At 44.3% G+C, this 24,356-nt stretch overlaps 1 protein-coding gene across 3 annotated transcripts; it reads right to left on the reverse strand.

Annotated features, from left to right (window-relative positions):
• Positions 1-7,909: 7,909 nt before the first annotated feature.
• LOC140717625 (RNA-binding protein 4-like) lies at positions 7,910-24,008 on the reverse strand. 3 transcript variants are annotated; one of them, XM_073031210.1, is made up of 4 exons: positions 23,752-24,008; positions 18,470-18,776; positions 9,128-9,709; positions 7,910-8,294 (listed from the first exon to the last, which is right to left on the reverse strand). In XM_073031210.1, exons 1-3 carry the CDS (start codon positions 23,854-23,856, stop codon positions 9,135-9,137), a joined length of 987 nt encoding a protein of 328 aa, XP_072887311.1. In that variant the 5' UTR covers positions 23,857-24,008; the 3' UTR covers positions 7,910-8,294; positions 9,128-9,134. The 3 variants fall into 3 exon arrangements, with proteins under 3 accessions (XP_072887311.1, XP_072887310.1, XP_072887312.1); XM_073031209.1 differs by having other exon boundaries at positions 7,910-9,709; XM_073031211.1 differs by lacking the exon at positions 9,128-9,709 and having other exon boundaries at positions 23,752-24,001.
• Positions 24,009-24,356: the final 348 nt, after the last annotated feature.

Raw genomic sequence — 24,356 nt, forward strand, 5'->3', positions numbered from 1 at the left:
TGCAGAAGGTTTGTCAGGCAGGATTGTCCTTTCAGGAAACCATGCTGGCTTTGGCCTATCTTGTCATGTGCCTCCAGGTACTCCGTAATCTCATCCCTGACGATCGATTCCAACAACTTCCCAACCACTGATGTCAGGCTAACAGGTCTATAGTTTCCTTTCTGCCGCCTCCCACCCTTCTTAAATAGTGGAGTAACATTTGCAATTTTCCAGTCATCCAGAACAATGCCAGGATCCATCAATTCTTGAAAGATCATCGTTAATGCCTCCACAAGCTCTTCAGTTACTTCCTTCAGAACCCGAGGGTGCATTCCATCAGCTCCAGGAAATTTATCCCCCCTCAGACCATTAAGCTTCCTGAGCACCTTCTCAGTCATAATATTCACTTCCCTGACACTCTTGAATGTCCGGTATACTGCAAACCTCTTCTACTGTGAAGACTGATGTAAAATACGCATTCAGTTCCTCTGCCATCTCTCATTACAGTACCTCCAGCATCATTTTGTATTGGTCCTATATCTACCCTCGACTCTCTTTTACCCTCTATATACCCTTTAGACCAGAGTTTTCCTTCTCCTAGATGAGCTGCCAACCATGGCTGACGAGTCCCAATTGCCTGAAGCGACTGGTTTTAAGGTGCCAGTAACCCACCTTTGCCCCTTCGCCTGTCAGTAGAAACGGTTCTAGATGAGCTGCCAATGAAGGCTGAAAAACCTCTTCTGCCTGAAGTGAATGTCTTTATGGCACCGTTGCCCCATCTCCTGTCAGTACAAACAATTCCATTGGCTTAGTAGCTAAGCCACACATGAAGGCCAGGAGCTGGACTTGGTTGTCAGAGGCTATTTGAGGCGCACGCCATTGGGAACATTTAATAGATAGTGGGAGGTTGTCCCCATTACCACCCCCAGCTATAACAAGCTTAAGGAACCAAAATTCATGAATTGAAACAGTTCTGTGTGGAGGAATGGTCTAAAATTCCTCCTCGCCGTTGTGCAAGTCTGATCAGCAGCTACAGGAAACGTTTGGTGGAGGTTATTGCTGCTAAAGGAGGTTCTAACAGTTATTAAATACAAGGGTACACATACTTCCCCCAGCCTGGACTGTGAATGATTAAACAATGCGTCCAATAAAGACATAAAGAGTGCAACTGTTTGTGTGTTATTAGTTTTGACAGATTGTGATTGTTATTGTGACTTAGATGAAGATCAGACCTGATTTATGAATAGTTAACACAGAAAACCAAGTAATTGCAAAGGGTGCACAGATCTTTACTTGCAACTTGTAGGTTAGGTCCTCTCATAGATGGTAGTGAGTTTTCTACCTCGGAGCTATAAAGCCATGGGTGAAGGTATTATTTAAAATTAAGAAAGACAAAAGGAAAATCAGAGGGTTGAGGGCCATAGAGATCTGGCACAGTGGAGGAATTAACATCTGGTATAGAAGAGCCTTGATCATATTTGACCATAAGACATAGGATCAGAATTAGGCCATTCAGCCCATCGAGTCTGCTCTGCCATTCCATCATGGCTGATTCCAGATGCCACTCAACCCCATACACCTGCCTTCTCACCATATCCCTTGATGCCCTGACTGATCAGGAAACGATCAACTTCCACCTCAAATACTGTATGCCCATGGACTTGGCCCCCACTGCAGTCTGTGGCAGAGCATTCCACAGATTCACTATGCTCTGGCTAAAAAAAAAAATTCCTCTTTACCTCTGTTCTAAAGTGTCATCCCCTCAATTTTGAGGCTGTGCCCTCTAGTTCTGGATAGCCCTACCATAGGAAACATCCTCTCCACAACCACCGTATCTAGTCCTTTCAACATTCGGTAGTTTTCAGTGAGTTCCCCCCAACATTCTTCTAAATTCCAGTGAGCACAGGCCCAAGGCTGCCAAACCCTCCTCGTATGTTAACCCCTTCATTCCCGACTCATTCCCGTGAACCTTCTCTGGACTCTCTCCAATGACAACACATCCTTTCTGAGATACGGGGCCCTAACTTGTTGACAATACCCCAAGTGTGGCCTGACTAGTGTCTTATTAAGCCTCAGCATTATCTCCTTGCTTTTATATTCTATTCCCCTTGAAATAAATGCCAGCATTGCATTTGCCTTCTTTACGCCTTCTTTACCACAGATTCAACCTGTAAATTAACCTTCTGGAAGTCTTGCATGAGGACTCCTAGGTTCCTTTGCACTTCTGATGTTTGAACCATCTCCCCATTTGGATAATAGTCCACACTATTGTTCCTTTTACCAAAATGCATCATCATAAATTTCCCTACACTGTTTTCCATCTGCCACTTTTTTGCCCATTCTTCCAATTTGTCCAAGTCCCGCTGCAATCGCATTGCCTCCTCAGCCCTACCTACCCCACCACCTATCTTTGCTTCATCTGCAAACTTTGCCACAAAGCCATCAGTTCCATTATCTAAATCACTGACAATGTGAAAAGTAGCGGTCCTAATACTGACCCCCTAAGGAACACCACTAGTCACCGGCAGCCAACCAGAAAAGGCCCTTTTTATTTCCACTTGCTGCCTCCTGCCTGTCAGCCATTCCTCTAACCATGCCAGTATCTTTCCAGTAACACCACAGGATTTTATCTTGTTAAGCAGCCTCATGTGTCGAAACACCTTTTGAAAACACAAGCAAGTGACTCCAATGCCTTTCCTTTGTCCACCTTGCTTGTTCCATCCTCAAAGAACTCTAACAGATTTTTCAAGCCAGATTTCCCCTTCACGAAAGTCATGGGGACTTTGGCTTATTTTATCATTAGTTTCCAAGAACCCCAAACCCTCCTCCTTATTAATGGACTCCAATGTTTTCACAACCACTGGGGTTAACTGGCCTGTAATTTCCTTTCTTTTCGCCTTCCTCCCTTTTTAAAAACGTCATTTGCAAATTATCCAGTACTCTGGAAACCATGCCAGAATCAAATGATTTTTGAAGATCATAACCAATGCATCTGCTATCTCTTCAGCAACCTCTTTCAGCACCCTAGGACGCAGTCCATCTGGTCCAGGTGACTTATCCACCTTCAGGTTGCCTAGCAGATCTCCTTTGTAATAGCAATGGCACTCACTCTTGTTCCCTGATACTCACAGACCTCTGGCACATTGCTAGTGTCTTCCATAGTGAAGACTGATGCAAAGTACTAATTAAGTTCATCCGCCATTTCTTTGTCCCCCATTACTCCCTCACCAGCATCATTTTCCAGTGGTTCAGTATCAATTCTCACCTTTTTACTCTTTATATAACTAAAAAACCTTTAGTATCCTGCTTTATATTATTGTCTAGTTTGCCCTCATATTTCATCTTTTGCTTTCTTATGGCTTTTTCTGTTGCCTTTTGTTGGATTTTAAGAACTTCCCACTCACTTTTACTACATTATATGCTCTTTCCTTGGCTTTTATGCAGTCGTTAACTTCCCTTGTCAGCAATGGTTGCCTACCACTGCCAGTTGAGAACTTCTTCCTCTGTGGGACATATCTATCATGGTTTTTGTGAACTATTCCCAGAAACTTCAGCTATCTTCTCTGCTCTGCCGTCATCCCTGCCAGAACCCCCCCCCCCCCCCCACAATCCACTAGGGCAAGCTCCTCTGTCATGCCTCAGCAATTCCCTCACTGATGTATCTGACTTGCGCTTCTCCCTCTTAAATTTCAGTATGAATTCTACCATACTATGATCGCCGACTCCTAGGGGCTCCTTTACCTTAAGCTGCCTAATGTGTGTGGCCTCTGTCGGTCGTGGTCGACCATGGGTACTGCACCTCTAGTAGTCACCGGGAGTGGCTTTTCCAGGGCGCAAGCCAGGGCAGAGTTGATATGGAGATCCGTCTGTTGCCCATGCAGTGGGACACCCCTGTCCATGCTGATGACAGGTCCAGGCCAGACATAAGAACTATGCCACACATGAAGGCCAGGAGCTGGACTTGGTTGTCAGAGGCTGTTTGAGACGCACGCCATGAAGAGCATTTGTTTAGCAGTGGGAGCTCGTCTCCACTACCACCCTTCGGCTATGACTGGCTTTGGAGCCACTACCTAATAAAAAAAATCTGATTACACAACACCCAATCTAAGATGGCCTTTCCCCAAGCAATCTCAAGCAAAAACTGCTCTAAAAAGCCATCTCATAAGTATTCAATGAATTCCCTCTCTTGCGATCCAACACCAGCCTGATATCCCCAATCCCCTTGCATATTGAATCCCCCCCCTTACAATTACATGCCCTTTCCAGCTCCCTTTGCGATCTCACCCCACATTGTGGCTACTATTTAGATAGATAGATACTTTATTCATCCCCATGGGGAAATTCAACTTTTTTTCCAATGTCCCATACACTTGTTGTAGCAAAACTAATTACATACAATACTTAACTCAGTAAAAAAAATTTAAAAAAATATGATATGCATCTAAATCAATATCTCAAAAAGCATTTATAATAGCTTTTAAAAAGTTCTTAAGTCCTGGCGGTTGAATTGTAAAGCCTAATGGCATTGGGGAGTATTGACCTCTTCATCCTGTCTGAGGAGGCCTATGTATGATTCCTATAATGGTTCTTTTACCCTTCTAGTTAGAAACATGGAAAACCTACAGCACAACACAGGTCCTTCAGCACACAGTGCTGTGCCAAACATGTACTTACTTTAGAAATTACCTAGGGTTACCCATAGCCCTCTATTTTTCTAAGCTCCATGTACCTATCCATGAGTCTTTTAAATGACCTTACTGTATCCTCCTCCACCACCAGCGCCAGCAGCCCATTCCATGCACTCACCACTCTGCACACCTGACATCTCCTCTGTACCTACTTCCAAGCACCTTAAAACTGTGCTCTCGTGTGTAAGCCATTTCAGCCGTGAGAAAAAGCCTCTGACTATTCACACGATCAATGCCTCTCATCATCTTGTACACCTCTATCAGGTCACCTCCCATCCTCCGTCACTCAACCTGTTCTCATAAGGCATGCTCCCCAATCCTAGCAACATCCTTGTCAATCTCCTCTGCACCCTTTCTATGGTTTCCACATCCTTCCTGTAGGGAGGTGACCAGAACTGAGCACAGTACTCCCAACTGGGGTCTGACCTGGGTTCCTATATAGCTATAACATTACCTCTCGGCTCTTAAACTCAATCCCATGGTTGATGAAGGCCAAATCACCTTCTTAACCAGAGTCAACCTGTGCAGCAGCTTTTAGGGTCCTATGGACTCGGACCCCAAGATCCCTCTGATCTCCATACTGCCGAGTCTTACTATTAATACTACATTCTGCCATCATATTTGACCTTCCAAAATGAACCATCTCACACTTATCTAGGTTGAACTCCATCTGCCACTTCTCAGCCCAATTTTGCATCCTATCAATGTCCTGCTGTAACCTCTGACAGCCCTCCACACTATCCACAACACCCCCACCCTTTGTGTCATCAGCAAATTTACTAACCCATCCCTCCACTTCTTCAACCAGGTCATTTATAAAAATCACGAAGGGAAGGGATCCCAGAACAGATTCCTGAGGCACCCCACTAGTCACCAACCTCCATGCAGAATATGATCCGTCTACAACCACTCTTTGCTTTCTGTGAGCAAGCCAATTCTGGATCCCCTTGGATCCCATGCCTCTTTACTTTCTCAATAAGCCTCGCATGGGGTACCTTATCAAATGCTTTGCAGAAATCCATATACACTACATCTACTGTTCCACCTTCAATGTGTTTAGTCACATCCTCAAAAAAGTTCAAATCAGGCTCATAAGACACAACCTGCCTTTGACAAAGCTATGCTGACTATTCCTAGTCATATTATGCCTCTTTCTAAAGATGTAATTCCATCCCTTATCAACAGCCACACCACCGCCTACGCCTTCCAGCCTGCCCTTTTGATACAAACTATATCCTTTGATATTAAGGTCCCAACTATGACCTTCTTTCAGCCACGAGTCAGTGATACCCACATCATATCCGACCAATCTCTAATTGCACCATAAATTCATCCACTTTATTCCAAAAGCTACATGCATTTAAATACAGCACCTTCAACCCTGCATTCCCCAGCCTTTTTGATTTTGCCTCTGTGGTACAATTGAAATCTTTGCACCCAATCCTGGATCAGCCACGATGAAATGGCACAGCAGACTCGATGGGCGAAATGGCCTTATTTTTGCTCCTGTATCTTCCCATAACCGCTGGGTTTCCTCAGGGTGCCTCAGTTTCCTACCACATTCCTAAAGGTGCACAGGTTAGTAGATTAATAAGTCACATGGATGTAATTGGGCAGTGTTGTCTCATGGGGGAAGGGCCTGTACAGCATCTCTAGGAATAAAACGGCAGGACAACTCGTAGGTTGACCCATGGGTTAAGTCTGTAATCCAGAGCATTTGGGCTGTCTCATCGTTACAGTAATATTTGGTCTTGGGGAGAGGGGCAGGGAATATCTAGTGACATGCACACACACACACAGTGCTGGAGGAACTCATTAGGCCAGGCAGCATCTATGGACAGGAATAGGCAGTCAATGTTTTGGGCCGAGATCCTTCATCTGCAGAATCTCTTGCTTGTGAAGATCCTGTGATCTGGGCTGCAAAGCTAAAGTATATCAGTGGGTGAATAGCTTAGCTAAACTTGCAGTCTTGCAATGGATGGCTAGGCCATTGAGAAGTACAGATCAGAAACTGGCTCTTTGGGCCGTCTAGTCCTACTCCCATCGAACTGCACCGGGACCATAGCCTTCCATATCCCTACTCTCTGTGTACCCATCCAAACTTCTCTTAAAATTGAAATCGATGAACTTGTACTGGCAGCTCATTCCACACTCTCACGACCCTCTGAGTGAAGAAAAGCTTCCCGTCATGTTCCCCTTAAAACTTCTCACTTTTCACCCTTAACCCATCACCTCTGGCTGCAGTCCAACCCAACCTCAGTGGAAAAAGCCTGCTTGCGTTTACCGATGTACCTCTTCAGATAAACACTGACTTAACAAAGCGGAGAGAAACATGTAAAAGCCGGGGAGCATGGGAACTCAATCCATGATTATTAGTTCGAGGTGTAATAGCTCCTCCGACCACAGGAGGCGATTGGCGGCAGGTAAGAAAAAACAAGTCATAAAAAGTTCCTTCATTACTAACTACTACTCAAGCTACTTGTATAGCCTTGAGCTATTAGTAGCCTTCACCAGTGATCATCAAGAAGATTCAAAATTAGAATATATTTGGAAAGCAAAGCACCCGGAGGAAACCCAGCAGTTATGGGAGAACGAACAAATTCTTTAAAGACAGTAGTAGGAATTGAACCTGGGTCGCTGGCGCAGTAGTAGCATTAGGCTATCCGCTACACTACTGTTTCATCCAGATAAAACTTGTATTTGAGATTGAGACTATAAAACCGTAAGAGCAGGATTAGGCCATTTGGCCCATCGAGCCTGCTCCGCCATTTCATCTATTTTCCCTCTCAGCCCCAATCTCCTGCCTTCTCCCCGTATCCCTTCATACCCTGACCAGTCAACCTCTGCCATAAATATACCCACAGCCATCTGCTGAGTCAACTTAACAGTTTAAAAAAAAACAGGTAGCAGAATGGAGGTGCCACCTGAATCAATTAGGCTCATTTATGTTGAAACTCAGATAAAATTAAGGCAGAGTGGCGTGTTTGCAGTCCATGCAAGGATTCACTGGACATTGAACCAGGTGTTCAACCAGACCGTGTTCTTCTCGCACCTCACCTTCGTACAACAGCGGTCCTCGAAAGGAAGTCAATGGATCAGGTCACAAAAGGCAAAATGGAGGCGTGATCCCAGAGTGGCTGAGGGCAGGTGCTATGACTCAGATGTCTGAAGCAACGAAGACGCAGCTCATCCCGTACAATTCAAAAGGATCAAACATGAACAGCAACACAGAGCCAGAAAACTGAACATGAAATTCCTGGTGTTTATTGTTAAGCTTTTAATACAAGGAAATGCATAACTAAAAAAAGTTTTTTTTTAAACTACTGACAGATGTCCAATATACTTCTAGCTAGCACAAGTAACGTTACCAAAATGGTAAGAAAATACACGCAGAACAAGACCAGGCCACAGAAAGATTGGTCTCTGTCAAAATGGAGAAAGTGAGTTCAGATCAGGAACCAAAAGTACATTTTAATTGACTTTTTTTTAATAAAAAATATTGGGGTATTGCATCACACCAAACAGCTTTTGCTTTACATCCGGGCGATGAACACATCCCTTACAACCCGAAGATTTGCATGTGTATTTGGAAAACCCGACTCTCTTGTCAAGGGATAATTACCACTCCTGCAAGAAATAAAGAAGCACACATGGACATCAGTTTTTTAAAAAAATTTTCACATAAAAAAGGCACAGGTTTCACCTTGTGTCAGCAGCCCGATTTGACTGCCCTTGAAAACTGGCCGCCATTTCACCCTGTCCTACGTAAGCCATGTGAGAAACAGACTTGAAGATATCCAGTAATTAATGCACATTAAATAAAAAACTGTCCTTGGCAACACAGAGAGGGAAAAAAAAATCAAAACAGTTAAGCTCCTTGGTAATTTTGGCGAAAGCATTTTCTGGTTGAGGTTACAGTAGTACAAATCAACTATAGATCAATAACCAAGAAGGCTACGGGGCACCACTGGACAATATTCTCCACCCCACCTCTCCCGAAGACTTTGACTTCACCATTACGTTCTACAACTGCTTCCAATTGACACCTTCTGCCCCCCTCCCCCCAATTCATGGAAGAAATGTGCGTCAGAAGGTGTTTCAACAACTATGGGAGATCATAACCCGACTGTCATGCCAAGTCACCAGAAACGTCCAACATTTCAAAGGAAGAATGACGCAGTGGTTAGAAGCAGTTATGTCAACTGTTCGACACTCCCGCTATCCCTCCACAGCCCAAAGAGTGCCAAGGCCTGTATTAGCAACCCCGAGATACTGAACAAAAACAGGGGGAGGGGGGGGGGATGAAAATAAAAATACGGATGGGACGAGGTTGGTTTGGGAGAAGGGGGCTGACCAGGAGGTGAGGAAACCTCCTCCGTCCCTTGAGCATTAGACACTGAATAAGCCAAGTCTGCAATGTCAGACACACATCTGCAGTTGGAAAGTGGGTGGTGCCTCACCTTTGGATCAGAACATAGAGTACTGCATTCGGTCCACGTAGGCATTCCCCGCTGTGCTTGGCACGTCATACGGAGATCTAGTGGACATGGCTGCCGAAGTGACTTGAGAGTACTCAAACCCATATGCAGTGCTCGAGGAGGCCATGGGCATCCGACGCAGAGGGCTCCTATCCCTGCTGTAATAGGAAGGGCGAGGAGGCGGCACAGCGTGCCTCCCATAGGGGTCTAACCCGCCAGGGACGCAATCGCTCATTGGGGTGCCTATGGGTGGAAGCTGAGTTGACCGGCGATCATAGTAGGGATCTCCCATTGGCGCACAGGGCTGTGCCAAATAGCTCTCGTAGTGCTCGGCCATCCCATACCGCTCGTCGTACACCGGGCGCTCTCCGTACGCTGACATGGGCCGCACTGGGTAAGGTTGGGGATAGTTGCAAGGGAATCCGCCTTCGAAACCACCGCGATCTTTGGGGCATTCTTTAGACCAGTGGCCCTCTTTACCGCACCGAAAACAGCCGTTTTTGTCGCCCATCCCTGGCTGTGTCCGGAGCCGACTTCTCGACAGCTGGACATGGATCCGTCTGCCTTTAAAAACAAGACGGAAGAGTTTGCTCAATAACATCTTGCTGTGGTTATGTTGAAACCATATGCAAAGCCGGGCAGGACCAAATTAATTATAACTACTACCAAAGACAGTTACGGTGTCTTTAGGGAGTCAAATGATCACCTTTGCTCAGTTGGGGGAAGTGGGACTGTGAAGGATGAAAACGGAACACTACTTGCTTGATTGAACTGACTGAAGATTTCATTGACAGCTCTGAAATATTAGTAACTCAGCACAATGTGAAACACTGTAAAAAGACAAACAGGGAAATAGCTTTTTATTTGATAAAATTAACTCATTTCTACCTCCAATGAATTTAATCATAGCTACACTCCCTATATTCAGAGATGTTAATCAGGCAGAACATGCCCGATTAAAGCTACAGCAGTGGATAAAACTTTCAGATGACTGAGTGTTTTCTTGAGATGCAGTATTCAAAGAATCCTCCCTTTCTCCTCAGTTCCACGAAGAACTGAGGACCACATTTCAACAATGGCAATGTATACTGGCCTGGCCGAAGAGGAGAGGCAAAGCTGACAGATCCTTAAGGAAATTACAAGAGTGACCTTCCTTCATTTTCCCCTCTTCCCCCCTTCCCCAATTCTATCACTGAGTTTCAAGACACTCATTCCTTGCTATTCTCGACTAACCTAGAGAAGGACGGAAAAGAAAATTTACTAGAAACACAAGAGCCAGTGTAAACAGATTTACTGATACAACATTCAACTCCCCCACACTACTTGACCTCACCCCCCCCCCCCAACAAACTCTGCTTATCAACTCAATAACTTGTGAACAAGGCCCATGCTGGCCTTCAGTATTCCTGCGGAGAATCCTCCAACAAATTATAAAGAGTCAAGACATCAAGGCTTTTTCTTGAAAGCTGCTGCGAATCGGCCACTGCACATTGCTGATCGTGACGTCCCCTTCAAAGAAACAAATATCAGAAGTGGCGGAACCCACGAGATATTAGCACAGGGGGGCACGATCAACCTGAGTCAAGATTCAAATCTCCGTAAACCGATAATCTGAGGACAGAACATTTTATTCCCCCCAGGACCTTCGGAGTAAGATTGAGCTACCCAACAAGTCAATGGATTTTCAGGACAGAGAACATGGCTTAGACATAATAACCAGGTGTTGAAAAGGCAGAAAGACAGAAGCTGGGGCTTGGCAAAGGAAATAAAACATTCCCTCATTACATTCTTAGAAGCCACACCAAAGAAAAATGGTGGCAGCTGTCAAATTCTCATATGATTGAAGATCTGCTAGCCAAAAAAAAAAGTCTCAAAGGATGGAAAAGCCACCAAATTGTTAGTAACCGGCTTCTTCCAAATTTTGTAGCACATTTTCAGTATGTAATTTCAAAACTGGTTAAGCAATTCACAAAGATTACCTACCACCTGCACAAAGTAGGCAAAATACATAGAGTTAGAATTTTAAAACTGGCCAAAATGACGTATTGAACACTGCGAAGAGGTTTTCAGTCTCCTTCAGGCTCCACTGCAAGACCAGTCTTGCCCATGTTTTAGTAACAGTAAAACACGGAGTCGAATGAGGTGCCAGTGTGGAAGGGACACGGAGATGAAGAACAATCACACAGCAAACACAGTTGCAAGTGTTATTCCTTTTTGCTATCTGCATCTTCATCTTACAACATTGCTGCTCTTGTTCTAACCCACAAGGTAAAACGATAAGGAAATGGAACTTGAAAAGTTACAAAATGATAGGCGAAAAAAAAAATTGAAACAGTATTGATGTGACTGAAAATAGAATTCTGTTCTTAACCAAAAGAATCAAAACAAGTGTCATTCAGGAAATACTATACGTGTGATAGCAGCGGAGGGAAGTGGAATGAGACACAAAGTTGACTAGACCTAACATTTTCTTCCTTTTCGCCCTGCTCCCCTACACATTTTGCTCATTAATTCCTCAAGATTGCCACCCCTTTCTGGGAGTAGTTTATTTATTTACTGGGATACAGTGCAGGATTAGCCCTGCCGGCCCTTCGAGCACGCTGCCCCACAATCCCCCAATTTCACCCTACCCTAATCACGGGACAATTTACAATGACCAATTAACCTACCAACCCGTAGGTCTTTGGAATGCGGAAGGAAACCAGAGCACCCGGAGGAAACCCACGTGGTCATGGGGAGAACTTACGCACTTTACAGGAAGCGGCAGGAATTGAACCCGGGTTGCCAGCCAACCCCAGTGTTCCCTAGACACCAGTCATCCAACGGTCATCATGCCAAGGTATCACGTTTTTGGCCTAATCTAGTTATGAGTGGTGGAGGAGATATTTGACTGGATCACAAGGGAGCCATATCCTCTTTACCTTGATCTATTCACTCACCATTGGATACCCTTGAATAGCCGTAATGTTCAAGGACCCGGGACCATCTTCCAACCCTAAGATAATCATTATGACTTCTGGTGTGGAAAGACTTGTTTTTGGGGGTGGGGGGGGGGGGGGGGGAAGGAGTGAGTCAATCTTCCTGATCTGTCTCTTCGTCCTGGCCCGAAAGTATTGACTGTTTATTCCCTTCCATAGATGCTGCCCGACTTGATGAGTTCATCCAGCATTTTGCATGTGGTCCTGATGTGTTGATGCTTTTCAATCCTTACTCAAACCTCCAAAAACATGAAGAAGCAAGTGCACGAGTGAAGAACTCTTTGTAACTAAGCACGTGTGTCAGCATGGATTGAAAACATGTTATCACAAAGGTGACGGGGGAGTTGGAATAAACTGATTCAGGTCAGAAAGACTTAACTAGTGGAACGTACCAAGGATCGGTTCATGTAGCGACGAGGATATTGTGGCTCTACCTACAACATGATATAGTGAACATTTGGCAAATGGTGTTGAGTGTAGCAAAGCACAGGGTCATACACCTCTGTCAATGATTCAAAAGGCAGTTTATTATGCAAATGGAAGACACTGCAAATAAAGGACATTTGAGATCTAGGTGTTCTTTGTGTACAAATCACAAAAAGTTAGCAAACAGGAACAGCAAGTTCTTAAGGCAGATGACATATAGAAAGGGGTTGCTTTTGTAACAATTATTCAAGGCCACCCCTGGAAGAGTGCAACCTTTATCTCAGAGGATCATTGGATGCAGTCCAATGGAGATCCACCACACTAGTCCCCGAGATGGGATTTTTCAGCCATCAAGACGGGCTAATCAGGTTGGATCCACATTCCTTCTGGAGCTTCGAAGAACGAAAAGCGATCTCATTGAAATAAGTGAGATGCCATGAGGATTGATGTTGAGATCTTGCGAAGGGCTGAACCTGGACTGGGGGCAGTGGGGTGGGTGGTTAAAATAGAGTTGCAGGGTTATGGGAACTAGAATGCAAGAACATTTAGTGGAGAGATTACGGAGACAGATGTAGTTAAGACCTCATACAAAGTAAGGAATCAAAAGGTTGAGCATGGTGTGACTAAGTCCTGAGCTGCGTATATTTCAGTGTAAGAAATATTGTAGGAAAGACAGATGAGCTCAGGACATGGATCAACACATGGAATTATGATATTGTAGCCCTTAGTGAGACTTGATTGCAGGAGACTTGTTGTACAGGGCCCTGGTGAGACCACACCTGGAGTATCGTGTGCAGTTTTGGTCTCCAAATCTGAGGAAGGACATTCTTGCTATTGAGGGAGTGCAGCATAGGTTCATGAGGTTAATTCCCGGGATGGCAGGATTGTCATATGTTGAAAGATTGGAGCGACTGGGCTTGTATACACTGGAATTTAGAAGGATGGGAGGGGATCTGATTGAAACATATAAGATTATTAAGGGATTGGACACACTGGAGGCAGGAAATATGTTCCTGATGTTGGGGGAGTCCAGAACCAGGGGCTACAGTTTAAGAGTAAGGGATAGACCATTTAGATCAGAGTTGAAGAAAAACTTTTTCACCCAGAGAGTTGTGAATCTGTGGAATGCTCTGCCACAGAAGGCAGTGGAGGCCAATTCTCTGGATGCTTTCAAGAGTGAGTTAGTTACAGCTCTTAAAGATAGGAGAGTCAAGGGATATGGGGAGAAGGCAGGAACGGGGGTACTGATTGTGGATGATCAGCCATGATCACAGGGAATGGCGGTGCTGGCTCGAAGGGCCGAATGGCCTACTCCTGCCCCTATTGCCTATTGAGGGGCAGGACTGGCAGCTCACTATTCCAGGGTTCCGTTGTTTTAGACACGGCAATGCGGGAGGGATGGCATTACTAGTTAAGGAAAATGTCATTTACAGTGCTCAGTCAGAATAGACTGGAGAACTCGTCTGGCAAGGCTTTATGAGTGGAACTAAGGAATAAGAAAAGAATGACCACGTTAATGAGGCTACATTATAGACCATCCAACAGTCTGAGGAACTTAGAGGAACAAATTTGCAGAGAGATCACAGACTGCTACAAGAAACACGAAGTTGTTATAGCGGGAGATTTTAAACTTTCCACATATTGACTAGGACTTCCATACTCTAAATGGGACAGAGTTTGTCTAAAGTGTTCAGGGAAGTTTCCTTAATCAGTACATAGAAGTCCCAACAAGAGGATGTGTGATACTTGATCTCCTGTTAGGGAACGAGACAGGGCAGTTGACAGAAGGGGAACACTTTGCATCGAGTGATCATAATGCCATCAACTCCAAAGCAAATACGGACAAAGATAGGTCTGGTCCACAGAGTGAGATTCTAAACTGGAGGAAGCCCAACTTGAATGGTATCAGAAATGATCTGGCAAGCATGGATTGGGACAGGCTGCTTGCAGGCAAAGGTATACTTGGTAACTGGGAGGCCTTCAAAAGTGAAATTTTGAGAGTACAAAGCTTATATATGCCTGTTAGAATAAAAGGCAAAGATAACAGGCTTAGAGAACCTTGGTTTTCAAGAGATATTGAGGACCTTCTTTTTCCCCAGAAGAAAAATGGAGGTGTATAGCAGTTATAGGCAGGTAGGAACAGGACACTTAAGAAAACAGAAGGGCTTAAATAGGGTCTATCAGAGAAGGTGAAGGAGAATCCCAAGGTATTCTACAGATATCTTAAGAGCAAAAAATATTTCAAGGGACAAAATTGCTCCTCCGGAATCAGAATGGTAATCCATGTGTGCAGCCAAACAAGGGATGGGGGGGGTCAGCATGGTTTTGTGTGTGGTAGAGTTTTATAGGGTTTTGAGGAACTTACAGGGATGTTGATGAAGGGAAGGCAGTGGATGTTATCTACATGGATTTCAGCAAGGCATCTGACAAACTCCCGCATGGGAGGTTGGTGAAGCAGTTTCAGTCGCTCGCATTCAAGATGAGGTAGCAAACTGGATTAGACACTGGCTTTGTGGGAGAAGCCAGAGAGTGGGGGTAGATGGTTGCCTCCCAGACTGGAGACCTGCAACTAGTGGAGTGCTGCAAGATCAGTGCTGGGTATATCGTGGCTTGTCATCTATAAAGATTACATGGATGATAACGTGGTTAACTGGATCAGTAAATACGTGGATGACACCAAGATTGGGGGTGTAGTGGACAGCAAAGAAGACTGTCAGAGCTCGTAGTGGGATCTAGACCAGCTGAAAAAAAAAAGTGGGCAGAAAAATGACAGATGGAATTTAAGGCAGACACATGCGAGGTGTTACACTTGGTAGAACTTACACAGTTCTACCAAGTTCTACCCGTAGGGCACTGAGGAATGTGGTAGACCAAAAGGATCATAATTCTTTGAAAGTGACAGCACAGGCAGATTGGTTCATAAAGAAAGCTTTTGCTACCTTGGCCTTCCTAAATCAAAATACCAGGTACAGGAGATGGGATGTTTAAGTTGTACAAGATGTTGATGAGGCCTAACCTGGGTTATCATGTGCAGTTTTGGTCACCTGCCTACAGCAAAGATGTAAATAAGGTTGAAAGAGTACAGGGAAAATTTACAAGAATGTTGCTGGGACTGGAAGAGCTGTGCTATAAGGAAAGAATGAATCGGTTAGGTCTTTATTCCTTGGTAAGTAGAAGACAGAAGAATACAAAATCATGAGGAGTAAAGTTAGGGTAAATTCAAGCAGGTTTTTTCCAATGAGGTTGGGTGGGATGACAACCAGAGGTCATGGGTTAAGGGTGAAAGATATAAAGTTTAAGGGGAAACAGGTGGGGAAACTTCTTCACTCAGACTTTTTTTTCTATGACCATTTTCACTAATCTACAACAAGGGAACGTAGTTACAAGGGGCCAGTTGTATATAAAACTTAGGACGTCTTCTTGCAGATGGTAATGGAATTTTATTTTTGGAATTCTGGGGAATTAAGGGAACAGAGAAGGAATTGAGGGTTGGGAATAGATCAGTCATGCATACTGGAGCAAGCACAAGGGACCAGATGGCATTTGTGCATGAAGAAAAATCACTTAAAGTTGCACAGAGTACAGAGATGGTAGGGCAATGCTCCCAGTGTAGGTTAAATGGTTCTATACGGACTAGATAGGCCAAAGGGTCTATTTCTGTGCTGTACTTTTCTATGACTATCCACCGAAGTTCTATTCTGCACCTTTTTGTCATGTTGCCCTGTGAATAAAGCCATATCTACTGTCATGTATTCTCCGGGGAAGGGGGGTGGGGGGTGAAAAGAGGCAAACTACCTAACAAAAGTAGGCTGGGGAAATCAGATGGAAAGTTGGATGCTCCATTGCTGGGAGCACTGGATTGTGAAGTCAGCTCTTTTAAGTGTACAGATGTTGCAGTCATAAATGAAAACAGCAGTCCCATTCTGCACCCAACAGAACATAGAATAATACAGAACAGTACAGGCTCTTCGGCCCACAATGTTGTGCCGTCCCTTAAACCCTGCCTCCCATATAACCCCCCACCTTAAATTCCTCCATATACCTGTCTAGTAGTCTCTTAAATTTCACTAGTGTATCTGCCTCCACCACTGACTCAGGCAGTGCATTCCACGCACCAACCACTCTCTGAGTAAAAAAACCTTCCACTAATATCCCCCTTGAACTTCCTTCCCCTTACCTTAAAGCTATGTCCTCTTGTACTGAGCAGTGGTGCCCTGGGGAAGAGGCGCTGGCTATCCACTCTGTCTATTCCTCTTAATATCTTGTATACCTCTATCATGTCTCCTCTCATCCTCCTTCTCTCCAGAGAGTAAAACCCTAGCTCCCTTAATCTCTGATCATAATGCATACTCTCTAAACCAGGCAGCATCCTGGTAAATTTCCTCTGTACCCTTTCCAATGCTTCCACGTCCTTCCTATAGTGAGGCGACCAGAACTGGACACAGTACTCCAAGTGTGGCCTAACCAGAGTTTTATACAGCTGCATCATTACCCCGCGATCCAACTCTCATGGAGGACAGAAAACGGGATACAACCAAGGACATATCAAAACAAGACGTGGCAAGCGGTCCATGAACTTGTGTAAAAGAAACGACAGTAATGCAACCTCAACACTTACATTCTTATTCATGCACAATGACATGAACCCTTGTTACCAAAAAAAACTGCTGAGGTTGCCATATTGAACTCTCCCATAAAGACTCTCCCTAGCCCAGTTATCTCCACATACTACAAACGTTCACGCTCCTGGCTACTGGCCAGCAATTTGAATGTCACCTACCTTGTTCTCCTGTGCCAAGGTGCAGCATCTCGCCCAAGCAGGCACTTTTCACTTGTAGTCTAGATGACGGGTGTCAAGGGATTTTGACTGCATAGGGCAACACAAGGCTGTTCACGCTACGTGGGCACAGAGCTGGTCTCTTCTGTCACAAGCCACCAGAGATTAGACACTGGGAATTCTAAATGGTATTTTTTCCTCCCTCCACCCAGCTTTCCCAATAGAGAAGAAACTGAAATTAAAAGTCAATTCTATAATCAACGTACATTTATTTAAACACTAGTTAATTCACATCTAGGACAAAAGGTTTAGGAACCTCACATTCCACAGAATAAGTCATGAATTCTCCTCACGTCTCCTGAAGGCCAGGAATTAATTCCAGATTTGCCAGTTGCTACTATGGACAAGTGGTCAGTCCTCCCTTGTGAGCGTAACATGGGAGTTTGACTAATCTATTAAAATTTGGGATTAAAAGATTTCCCAAATTTACCGATAGTCATGAAATCAGGACCAGCTAAGCCCAACTAAACTAGGTGAGTCCAGATTAGGAATTTGGACCAAGGTGATGCTGTTCGGTCACTTGGGTTATCTTCCTAGAGTACTCCAGCAGCACACGGCAAACACACATCCACTGCTGAGAAGGACAGAGGTGTCAGGTTAAGCAAACACCACCATGGGAGGCTGCCCCTTCCAGACACACATGGCCCCAGATGAAAAATATAACTGTTGCTTCTTCACAGCCACCTGCACCCAATCCCTAAAAAAACACCTTCACCAAATGGGCCTCAGTAGTACAAAGCCAACAATTCACACCACCCTGTCACGGATAACTAGGCGTGGGATGATTAGGGCCAATCTTGCTTTCGTTTCTATGAAAGAACGTTAGAAGTGTTCAATATTACACTGGCCAGTGGTTCATCGGATGTGCAACAGTGAACTATTCGCTTGGAAAACTCCAAGATGTTCCTTTCTTCGCCTCCTCAAAAGACAATTCTAATTCTTTAAAGGAAAATTAGGAGGGAATGGCTGACGATGTTTTTTTTTCCCTTCAACCATAATGTACGGGGAGAGCTACAGGCGTTAAGTGGAATCTTGCAGATAAGGTCAGCACGGCACCCCTAATCCCCCCCCAAGCTCTTTCACCTTTAAACTCAGTGCCATCAAACCCTCGGATAGCTTCCATGGCATCCTCCTCCCTCTCCATGTGCACAAAGGCGTAGTCCTTGACAATGTCACACTCAATGACAGGTCCATACTCCTCAAACCTGGCCCGGAGCTCCTGGTTAGTGCATTCGCTACTGATATTGCTGATGTGCAGCTTGGTCGAGGTCTTCACTTTGCTCTTGCTGGCCTCGACGTTGATGGGAAGCCCATGGAGCTTGTGATGGTGCAGGTTCTTGATCGCCTCATCTGCCGCCTCTTTGTCCTCCATGTGCACAAAGCCATAATTCTAATTGAAAGAAAATAACAGATTTTACTTTTTCAGCTGCTCTGGCCCAGCAATCCTGAATGAAGACAGGTGACTAAATTCCCCGCCACAGCCTTTGACCAGAGATTATGTTCAAGTGCCAATATCCACTTGCTTCATTTTAGGTTTGTTTCTCAGAACTGCAAATTTCAACCCCACTATTAAAAGACCACAAGATACAGGAGCACAATTAGGCCATTTGGCCCATCAAGTCTGCTCCGCCATTTCATCATGGCTGATCTATTTTCCCTCTCAGCCCCAAACTCCTGCCTTCTCCCCATATCCCTTCATGCACCGACCAATCAAGAATCTCTCAATCTCTGCCTTAGATATACCCAACGACTAGGCCTCCATAGCTGCCTGTGGCCACGAGCTCCACAGGTTCACCACTCTCTGGCTAAAGAAATCCCTCCCCATCACTATTCTAAAAGGATGCGCCTCTATTCTGAGTCCTCTAGTCTCCTGTCATAGGAAACATCCTCTCCACATCCATTCTATCAAGGCCTTTCACCATTCAATAGGTTTCAATGAGGTCACCCCTCATTCTTCTGAATTCTAGTGAATACAGGCCCAAAGCCATCAAAAGCTCTTCATTTGACAAACCGTTCAATCCTGGAATTATTTTCGTGAGCCTCATTTGAACCCTCTCCAGTGTCAGCACATCCTTCCTTAGATAGGGGGCCCAAGACTGCTCACAATACTCCAAGTGAGGCATCACCAGTTCTTTATAAAGTCCCAACATTACATCCTTGCTTTTATATTCTAGTCCATAAGATACAGGCGCAGAAGGCAGCCATTTGGCCCATCGAGTCTGCACCGCAATTTAATCATGGGCTGATCCAATTCTTCCAGTCATCCGCACTCCTCTGCTTTCACCCCATACCCTTTGATGCCCTGGCTAATCAAAAACCTATCTATCTGTGCCTTAACTGCACCCAATGACTTGGCTTCCACAGCCGCTCGTGGCAACAATTCCACAGATTTACCACCCTCTGACTAAAGTAATTTCTCCGCATCTCTGCTCTAAAAGGACGTCCTTCAATCCTGAAGTCGTGCCCTCTTGAACTAGACTCCCCTACCATGAGAAGTAACTTAACCACTTCTAAACTGTTCAAGCCTTTTAATATTCGGAATGTTTCTATGAGATACCCCTCATTCTCCTGAACTCCAGGGAATACAGCCCAAGAGCTGCCAGACGTTCTTCATACGGTAACCCTTTCATTCCTGGAATCATTCTCGTGAATCTTCTCTGAACCCTCTCTAAAGTCAATATATTCTTTCTAAAATAAGAAACCCAAAACTGCACACAATAGAGCCTCAACATCACATCCCTGCTTTTATATTCTATACCTCTAGAAATAAATGCCAACATTGCATTTGCCTTTTTCACCACTGACTCAACCGGGAGGTTAATCTCTGTGGCAAATTAAATACAATGTTGAAAAGTGTATGGTCATGCATTCCTCTAAACTATCTCAGTCTCTCTACAGGCTGTTTCCTCACCACTACCCGCTCCTTCACCTATCTTTGTATCACCGGCACAGTTAGCCACAAATCCATTAATCCCACAGTCCGAATCATTGACATACATCGTAAAAAGCAGCGGTCCCAACAACGACCCCTGTGGAGCTCCACTGGTAACCGGCAGCCAGCCAGAATAGGATCCCTTTATTCCCACTCTCTGTCTTCTGCCGACCAGCCAATGCTCCACCCATGCTAGTAACTTCCCTGTAATTCCATGGGTTCTTATATTGTTGAGCAGCCTCATGTGCGGCACCCTGTCAAAGGCCAATCAAAGATTATGTGGTCCAAGTACACCACATCTACTGCATCACCTTTGCGTACCCTGTTTTTGGTTTCCTCAAAGAACTGCAGAAGGTTTGACAGGCAGGATTTTCCTTTCAGGAAACCATGCTGGCTTTGGCCGATCTTGTCAGGTTCCTCAAGGTACTCCGTAATCTCATCCCTAACAATCGATTCCAACAACTTCCCAACCACTGATGTCAGGCTAACAGATCTATAGTTTCCTTTATGCTACCTTCCACCCTTTTTAAATAGCGGAGTAACATTTGCAATTTTCCAGTCATCCAGTACAATGCCAGAATCTATCACTGTTAATGCCTCCGCAATCTCTCCAGCTACTTCCTTCAGAACCCAAGGGTGCATTCCATCAGGTCTAGGAAATTTATCCACCCTCAGACCATTAAGCTTCCTGAGCACCTTCTCAGTTGTAATTTTCACTGCACATACTTCACTTCCCTGACACTCTTGAAGGTCCGGTAGACTGCAGACATCTTCCACTGTGAAGACTGATGTAAAATACACATTCAGTTCTGAAAATAACAGATAGTCACCCTCTTTAATCCAGATGTTATAAAGTCAAATAGAATGTTGACAAAGTAAACTAAACACTCACATTGACCTGCAAGCGATAAAGATTATAGAGCTATAATGATGAAAATATGAGGGAAACAGACTATTTCCAGTAGAGATGAGGGATCAGAAATGAAGGGCCATAGACAAAATATTTAAAAAAAGCTTTTAAAACAGTTACTACAATGTGGAATTAACATTCCTATATAGTTGAAAGGCTCTGCAGTTTGAAGTTTAATGTTCTGTGTGTTATTCGCTCAGTTTCTGCTGTTCGTGTGACTTGTTTTTTTGGCACATTGGGTGTTTAATGTTTTTCTTTGAATGGGTCCGTGGTTTTGTTTTGTGGCTGTCTGTGGGAAGATGCATCTCAGGGTTGTAAACTGCATACCTACTTCACTAATAAATGTAGTTAGATTTGAATTAGTGATCAACACTCAAACGATTTTGCTGGCTACCTTAAGTACAAAAAAGGCATTAATAAGATACGAGTTCATCAAGGCTGGTGTGGGGTCAATTATGGATAACTCTGAACATCCTCTACATAGCACCATCCAGAGACAGAGAAGCAGTTTCAGTGACAGGTTACTATCGATGCAATGCTCCTCAGACAGGATGAAGAGGTCAATACTCCCCAATGCCATTAGGCTTTACAATTCTACCGCCAGGACTTAAGAACTTTTTAAAAGCTATTATTAATGCTTTTTGAGATAGTGATTTAGATGCATATCATATTTTTTTTTACTGAGTTAAGTATTGTATGTAATTAGTTTTGCTACAACAAGTGTATGGGACATTGGAAAAAAAGTTGAATTTCCCCATGGGGATGAATAAAGTATCTATCTATCTATCTATCTACCAGTGCCTTTGAATGGAAAATCCTGTAAAAGGTAGTGGATTTGGCCCAGTCCATCACAGGCAAAGCCCTCCCAATCACTGAGCACATCTACATGGAACACTGTCGTAGGAAAGCAGCATCCATCGTCAGATGGATCCATCATGCTCCTTTCTCACTGCTGCCATCAGGGAGAAGGTACAGGAGCCTCAGGACTCGCATCACTGGGTTCAAGAACAGTTACTACGCCTCAACCATGAGGCTCTTCAACAAAAGAGGATAACCACACTCATCTATTATGTTCACAAAACCAATGATCTGACTTTAAAGACCCGTTACCTTGTTATTATCTGCTCTCTTATTTATTGCTATTTATTCATATTTGCAGTTTGTCGTCTTCGATGCTCTTGCAACGATCCTGTTTACAGTTACTACTCTACAGATTTGCTGAGTATGCGCGCAGGAAAAGAATCTCAGGGTTGTATGTGGTGACATGTATGTACTTCGACAAATTTTACTTTGTAAAGGAGCAAATGTACTTGATCAGAATTACTTGCTCAAGACAGACATCAACCAGTTGTGCTAAGTTCCTGTACAGCAATGTCTTTCCATGGACATTACAAACTCACAATTTAAGACAGCAGAGAGCACACCCCTAGGAACATACCATTAGAAGCCAGGGTATCAGAAAACATCTTAGCTTCCAGCTAAGTGCTCAAGCCGATTACAGGCTCCAGATGATTAGCAGCCAAGAAAACTGCAGCAACCACCGCCAACCATCTGGGTTTATGGACTCAATTTAGGTTGGAATGCTGTTGCTTGCTTTATCGCTTGCAGGATTTGTGTTTTCTTTTCCCCTTTTTTGTGCATTGGGTGTTGTTTTTTTTTAAAAAAATGGGTTCTTTCAGGTTTCTTGTTTTGTGGCTGCCTGTAAAAGCAGACAAATCTCAAGGCTGATGCTCTTGTTGACATCGCGATTTAAACTTGAGGCGATCTGTGTGATTTTTTTTTGTGTGTGGGGGTGAGGGGTTTGAACGACTTCCACGGTCTTCTTTGTTTCACGTCTATCTGGAGAGGGCAAACCTCAGGAGTTGTACACTGCAGGCATTCTTTGATAATAAGTGTACCCTCGACCCTTTAAATCCTTTAATAGAATAATTACACATCTCTGAGATGAAACTCAAGCCAAGATCCTGACTAGTGAGTGAACTTCAAAAACTAGAAAATACAACATACAATTTTCCTTTTAAGCCGATACATCTCAATACCATCCACTGCAGATGTTTTCAAAGGGATTCATTCTCCTCCAATATGCTGCATTTTAATTCGGAAGATACAGGGGAGTACTACTTTTCCTCAGGGCCATTCCCTGTATGCAGTCCAAACCCAAACACATTGAAACAGACAACTTCCTGCGCCTACACTTTTTTTACATCTACATTTCAAATATTTATTTATCCTCCTCTAAGAGAGTAACGGTACAGGGAAACCTTCTCAATAGATCTAGTGGATCCATCATCTTCTGATTGTGATGTCCTTTGGACCACTGGAGCGGCCGGGGGAAGGATTTTAATGTAACACTTCCACCATCACAGCGGGCCCTCCACAATTTTGTTCCCCTTGACGTTACTTCAGATGTGATTTTTTTAAAAAAAGCCTCCCGGTTTTCTGCCTGAAACCCACCAGCCCGGAATAAAACATTAATATTTTGCAAACTGGCTTATTTATTTCCTCCCCTTGTCACCACCTCACCTTGATGATGTCGCACTCGGTCAATTTACCGTACTTTTCGAACAGCTCCTTGATCTCTTCTTTCGTCGCTATACGAGGCAGGTTCCCGATGAAGATTTTTACCATTTTTTTAAAACAAAAAGAATGAACAACGTGAGAATGCCGATGGTTTAATTTTAAGACACCTTTTACGTTTATTCCCTCAGTCGCTCCCAACGACTTTTCACAAGATGGCGACAGCACGCAATTAAAGGGAATCAAACGTTCCGCCCATCCACCGCCCCGCGATTGGATCGTCGGGCTCCCCTCTCCTCATTCCGATTGGACCGCTCCGCGCTCACTCACCGAACTGTCTCGCCGCCGCCTTGCCCGTCGAGTATCCGATTGGTCGGTCCTGCTGCCAATTCAGATTCTACTCCCGCCCGTTATTACTTTGGCCGGATTTGCACCTTTAAGTTTCTGACGTTGGAGCAATCTCTTGCGATGGGGCAAAAAATTCATTCTCTGAATTATTTAGAAACATAGAAAACCTACAGCACAATACAGGCCCTTCGGCCCACAAAGTTGTGCCGAGGACTAGGCTTACCCGTAGCCCTCTATTTTACTAAGCTCCATGTACCCATCCA

The sequence above is a fragment of the Hemitrygon akajei genome, chromosome 28 (assembly GCF_048418815.1).
Source record: "Hemitrygon akajei chromosome 28, sHemAka1.3, whole genome shotgun sequence".
Classification (NCBI taxonomy): Eukaryota; Metazoa; Chordata; class Chondrichthyes; order Myliobatiformes; family Dasyatidae; genus Hemitrygon; species Hemitrygon akajei.

Excerpts from the sequence above, each read along its gene's own strand:
- LOC140717625 (XM_073031210.1), bottom strand. The coding sequence starts at position 23,856 with ATGGTAAAAATCTTCATCGGGAACCTGCCTCGTATAGCGACGAAAGAA. Across the intron at positions 18,777-23,751 it reads CCGAGTGCGACATCATCAAG|AATTATGGCTTTGTGCACAT; the intron begins GTGAGGTGGTGA and ends TCTTTCAATTAG. Across the intron at positions 9,710-18,469 it reads TGATGGCACTGAGTTTAAAG|GCAGACGGATCCATGTCCAG; the intron begins GTGAAAGAGCTT and ends TTGTTTTTAAAG.